The sequence below is a fragment of the Anas platyrhynchos genome, chromosome 32 (assembly GCF_047663525.1).
Source record: "Anas platyrhynchos isolate ZD024472 breed Pekin duck chromosome 32, IASCAAS_PekinDuck_T2T, whole genome shotgun sequence".
NCBI lineage: Eukaryota > Metazoa > Chordata > Aves > Anseriformes > Anatidae > Anas > Anas platyrhynchos.
This window is the reverse complement of record NC_092619.1, coordinates 1,043,726-1,049,380: the sequence shown is the minus strand read 5'-3', so window position 1 is coordinate 1,049,380 and position 5,655 is coordinate 1,043,726. Positions and strand designations below refer to the sequence as shown.

General features: G+C 50.0%; 1 protein-coding gene across 1 annotated transcript; it reads left to right on the top strand.

Moving 5' to 3' along the window:
* The first annotated feature begins 1,683 nt into the window (after positions 1-1,683).
* On the top strand, positions 1,684-2,643 carry LOC140000437 (olfactory receptor 14C36-like). Its single transcript, XM_072030319.1, has 2 exons — positions 1,684-2,067; positions 2,227-2,643. Exons 1-2 carry the CDS (start codon positions 1,684-1,686, stop codon positions 2,641-2,643), a joined length of 801 nt encoding a protein of 266 aa, XP_071886420.1.
* The last annotated feature ends 3,012 nt before the right edge of the window (positions 2,644-5,655 follow it).

The following is a 5,655-nucleotide window of genomic DNA, read 5'->3' as shown; positions in this document are numbered from 1 at the left end:
CTCCTGGGCCCAATGGGAGCTCCTGGCAAGCAGGCAGCACTGCAGAGAGACAGCTCTGCCCAGGAGCAGCTCCTCTGCACAGCGCAGCAGGGCTGGGGACACTGCCTGCAGGGGACAAGGGTGGCTGAGAGAAGAGAGGGAGATGTTAAAGGCAGTGTGGAGGGGGGATGCTGAGAGCTCACAGCAGGAGAAATCTTCAGAGCCCTGAACAGGGTAAGTCTGTGGCTGCAGGGCAACGCAGCTGTTGTTCCTGGTGCCATCTCCAGAATTGCTGTCAAATCCCACAGCCTATGGGATCTTTCAGGAGAATTCTTTGGATATTTATCTTTGGAGAATTCTCTTTGGATAATAGAAGAATAACAAGATCTAGAGCAGAAATTACCTGCCAGAGCTGTCAGAGTTACAGGAGATGAGGGTTCCTTCTCACAGGGCTGGCTCCAGGCTGTGCAGCTGGGTTGCGGGCAGGGGTGACCATGGCTGTGGTGCAGAGCAGGGTCCCTGCTGTGCCCCAGGGGCTGTGTGCCAGAAGAGGCCTCTGCTGCCTGTGAGGCTCAGTACTCAGCCTGCCTGGGGAGCTGCCCAGGCCACTGCAGGGAGAAGCCATGTTTAGAAGTAGCCCTCAAACAAGGGCAAGGCAGGGCAGGGTCCTGCTGGAGCCCAGGGGCTGATGCCTGGAGCAGGCTGCTCAGAGCTCCACAGCACTCCCAGGGCATCTTTGGGAATATTCTTGAAAAAGAAGATAAACAGCTACACTGCCAGAAGGGAAGAAACACCGTGGGGTCTGTTCTTTCACTTTTCTGCCCTCAAGAGCTCTCTGGACAAGTCACAGCAGCTCCTTAGCCACTGAACACAATGAATATGTCCCCGGAAATTGCCTTGGGAAAGGATGTGTCTGCAGGGCAGAGCTGAGCACACTGCAGGTGGGACAGGGTCTGTGAGCAATGGCAGGGAGGAGATGTGGGGACAGGGAAGGAGCTGCCAGTAAGGACAGTTTCAGGTAGCAGTGATCTGTGTAGGGAGGGAGAGGGAGCTGCTGCCTGAAACACCAAGAGAGGGGGGATACAGGCACTTCCTGCCAGGCCTGCAGTGCAGGCACCTTCTCTGCAGCAACCCCCTGCTCTCCTCTGACACCCAGTACATCAGCCACTCTCAGCGCCTGGGGATTTAGGGCATGAACCACCATCTCCTCAGCTGAACCTCCAAAGGAAGAAAGGAGCCTGTGTCCTGCAAGGTGATACACAATGATGAGGCTAAGAGTACCTGCTCTGCAGTGTCACGTCTCTAGGTGGCATGCAAGCTTGGTAGGGTGTAGGTTTCACTGCATGCCCATCTGCTTTTCTCTCTGTCAGCTGGTTGGAGCATTGTGGTACTCATTCTCACTTCTCCACCTGTACGTGGCTCTCCTACTTCCTTTGTCTGGGAAGCAAGTGGGTGTAAACATCTGTTCTGACATGGAGTGCTGGGTACTGCTCTGAGCATTTCTTCTTGGGAACAAGGTGCCCAAACTCCATTATAACCTGTCAGGCATGCTGTCATTCAGTTGGGTGGGTTGGATAACAAGCTGACTCATTCAACTCAGGGAATGGTGATTTTTGTGAGAGAAGGTGTGAGTTTTGCTCAGAGAATTCTGCCTTGTCATTGTCTTTTCCTCTAGTGACAGGTGCACATGGCCAGAGGCAGCAAATGTCCAACAGAACCTTCCCCACAGAGTTCCTTCTCCTGCCATTCGCAGACACACGCGAGCTGCAGCTCCTGCACTTCGGGCTCTTCTTGGGCATCTACCTGGCTGCCCTCCTGGGCAACGGCCTCATCATCACAGCCATAGCCTGCGACCACCGCCTCCACACCCCCATGTACTTCTTCCTCCTCAACCTCTCTTTGATTGACCTTGGAACTATTACCACGACTGTCCCCAAATCCATGGCCAATTCCCTGTGGGACACCAGGGCCATTTCCTATGCAGGCTGTGCTACCCAGCTCTTTATGTTTGTTGTCTTTGTTGCAGCAGAGTTTTATCTTCTCACCATCATGGCCTATGACCGCTATATTGCCATCTGCAAACCCCTACACTATGGGACAATAATGGACAGCAGAACTTGTGTCAACATGGCAGCAGCTGCCTGGGGCAGTACTTTTCTCTATGCTGTGCTGCACACTGCCAATACCTTTTCCCTTCCCCTCTGCCAAGGCAATGCCCTGGACCAGTTCTTCTGTGAAATTCCCCAGATCCTCAAGCTGTCTTGCTCTGATGCCTTCCTCACAGAAGTTGGGCTTCTTATTATTAGTGTCACTGTAGCATCTGGGTGTTTTGTTTTCCTTGTGCTGTCTTATGTGCAGATCTTCAGGGCTGTAATTAGGATGCCCTCCCATCAAGGACGGTACAAAGCTTTTTCCACGTGCCTCCCTCACCTGGCCGTGGTCTCCTTGTTTCTTAGTACTGCCACTTTTACCTACCTGAAGCCCTCCTCCATTTCTTCCCCATCCCTTGACCTTTTGCTGGCAGTTCTGTACTCAGTGGTACCTCCAGCAGTGAACCCCCTCATCTACAGCATGAGGAACCAGCAGCTCAAGGATGCAGTTAGGAAACTGATTTGGTGGATGTTTTTCAGTTCTTATAAAGATCCCTTCACTCTCCACAAATGAACGTCAGTAATCTTCTTCCAGGCGTGTTTTTGTGTTTTTGTTGTTCTCATTATACACACACACACACACATACACACACACACACACATATATATATCTAGTCATTATGGCTGTTCCTGCTCCTTGCATCCCTGCATAAATATTTAAATATTTTGATTCCCCCAAGTGCTATGAATCCACGAACCTGTTTGCTCACATATGAAAGCTGTATAAATGTGCATTTAACACTGTGAGGGAGTCAGTGAAGACTCTCATAACATTGCTGTACTAAAATGGAAACACCCCAACTTAGGGATATGGTTTAGTGGGGACTGTTAGTGTTAGGTCAGAGGTTGGACTCGATGATCTTGAGGTCTCTTCCAACCTAGAGATTCTGTGATTCTGTGATTCTGTGAATGCTATGCTCAAAGCCTGAGCCTGAGTTGTCTTTACCAAACCATTGCCAAGGCCCAAATAATTGCTGCCCACAAGGGTCTGTTCCTCTTTTGGTTCAGGAGGGAATGGTTCATTGTCACATTTGTGATCTTTCAGAGACCAAGGGCTAGATTTAAGACTTACCCATGGATGTCTACTGACAACAGAGGCAGTGAATGGTCACTGCATTACATAACCAGGACTGTTCCTACATCTGAGCCATAGATGATGTCCTTCAGGAGAGGCATCTGGAGCTGCCTGCGGAGCCCAGGGTACTTCCAGGGACAGCAGAGCCTGGTATGAGCCATGACTTAAGCCCCTTTGAAGGTGAGAGATCTCCCACTGTGCTCTCAGCCACAGGGAAAGAACTAAAGCCAGGTATTCACAGGGAACCTGAAACCCTGAAGTCCCAGAGAAGAGAGTGGGCACCCAGAAGGCAGAGGGAAGGGAATCTGAGGAGTGATTCATTTTCCCTTTCATGCAGTACCTCTGTTTGGTACAACACTACAGCCCATTTCCTCTGCACAGCAGCAGTGCCAGCTTGAGGGACAGCTTGTGGGGAGCATGGAGATGGCCATTCCCCACTGCCAAGGGGAGCTGATTTTTGAAATTTGACCAGCTCCATCCTTCTGCTGGCATCAGTGTCTATACTGGGGGAGCAGCCACCAAGACAGTGGATCAGTGTTGGGTCATGGGCTAGAAAGCACTGGCTAACCTGATCTATCTGTAAAACTATCACTGCTCAGAGAAAATGATCATAGAATCATAGAATCTTAGAATATCCCAAGGTGGAAGGGACCCATAAGGATCATTGAGCCCAACTCCTGACTCCACACAAGTCTATCCAAAAATTCAGACCATATGACTAAGAGCACATTTCAAATACTTCTTAAACTCCAACAGGCTTGGTGCCATGACTACGACCTTGGGGAGCCTGTTCCAGTGCATGACAACCCTCTCATTGAAGAACTTTTACTGATATGCAGTCTGAACCTCCCCTGTTGTAGCTTGACACTATTCCCTCAGGTCCTATCACTGATCACCAAAGAGAGTAGATCGGTGCCTGTCCCTCCACTCCCCCTCATGAGGAAGACATAGACTACAATGAGGTCTCCCCTCAGCCTCTTGTTTTCCAGGCTGAACAGGCCCAGTGACCTCAGCCACTCCCCATACATCTTCCCCTCTAGGCCCTTCGCCATCTTTGTAGACCTCCTCTGGACACTCTCCAACAGTTTCACATCCTGTTTGTACTGTGGTGCCCAGAACTGCACACAGAACTCAGGGTGAGGCTGAACAAGTGCAGAATAGAGTGGGACAATCACTTCCCTTGACCAACTAGCAATGCCGTGCTTATGCACCCCTGGATACGGTTGGCCCTCCTGGCTGGCAGGGCACACTGCTGGCTCATATTCAGCTTGCTGTCAACCACAACCCCCAGATCCCTCTCTGCAGGGCTGCTCTCCAGCATCTCATCCCCCAATCTGTAAGTATAGCCAGGGTTGCCCCTTCCCAGGTGCAGGACCCAGCACTTGCTCTTGTCATGCGGTTGGTGATCGCCCAGCTCTCCAGTCTTTCCAGATCTCTCTGCACGGCCTTTCCACCCTCATCAGAGTCCACAACTCCTCCAAGTTTGGTGTCACCAGCAAATTTGCTCAGAACACCTTCTAGTCCCACATCCAAATCATTTACAAAAACACTGAAGAGGACTGGCCCTAAAATGGAGCCTTGAGGTACCCCACTGGGGACTGCCCACCAGCCTGATGAGGACCCATTTACTTCAACCTTTGGAGTCCTACCCATCTGCTGGTTATTCACCCAACATATGATATTTTTGTCCAGCTATATGATGGACATTTTGTTCAGTAGGATCCTTTATGAAACTGTGTCAAAAGCTTTACTGAAATCAAAAAAGATCACATCAGCTGGCTTCCCTTGATTGACTACATGGGTGATCTTGTCATGAAAGAAAATCAAATTTGTCAAACAGGACCTACCTTCCGTGAACCCATGTTGACTAAGACCAATGACCACATCGTCCCCCAAGCACATTTCAATATCTACAAGGACAATCTTCTCCATAATTTTACCAAGCATTGACATGAGACTAACAGGCCTGTAGTTAGCAGGATCTTGTCCTTCTTGAAACTGGCCCAACATTTGCCAACTAGGACCTCTGCAGATTCCCAAGACTGTTTTAAAATAATTGAGAGAGGTCCTGTGATGACGTCAGCCAGCTCTCTGAGCACTCTGGGATGAATCCTGTTCGGACCCATGGACTTGTATGGATCCGTGTGGTGCAGCAAATCACACACACATTCAGGGTCAGTTGGGAGTTTATCATTCCTACTGTTACGGTCTTCGCAGCACCTGGAGTCCCAAAACCCACCCTTGGCGTTGAAGACGGAGGCAAAGAAGGCATTAAATGTCTTTGCTTTGCCTATGTCCTTGTCTGTGAGGTGACCTTCCCCATCAAGTAGCGGACCTTTCTTTTCTCTGGTCCTCCTTTTTCACATGTTTAAAATAAAACTTTTAATTGTTGCCCACAGACCTGGCCAGCTTCAACTCTAATTGGGCTTTGGCTGCATGTATTTTCTCCCT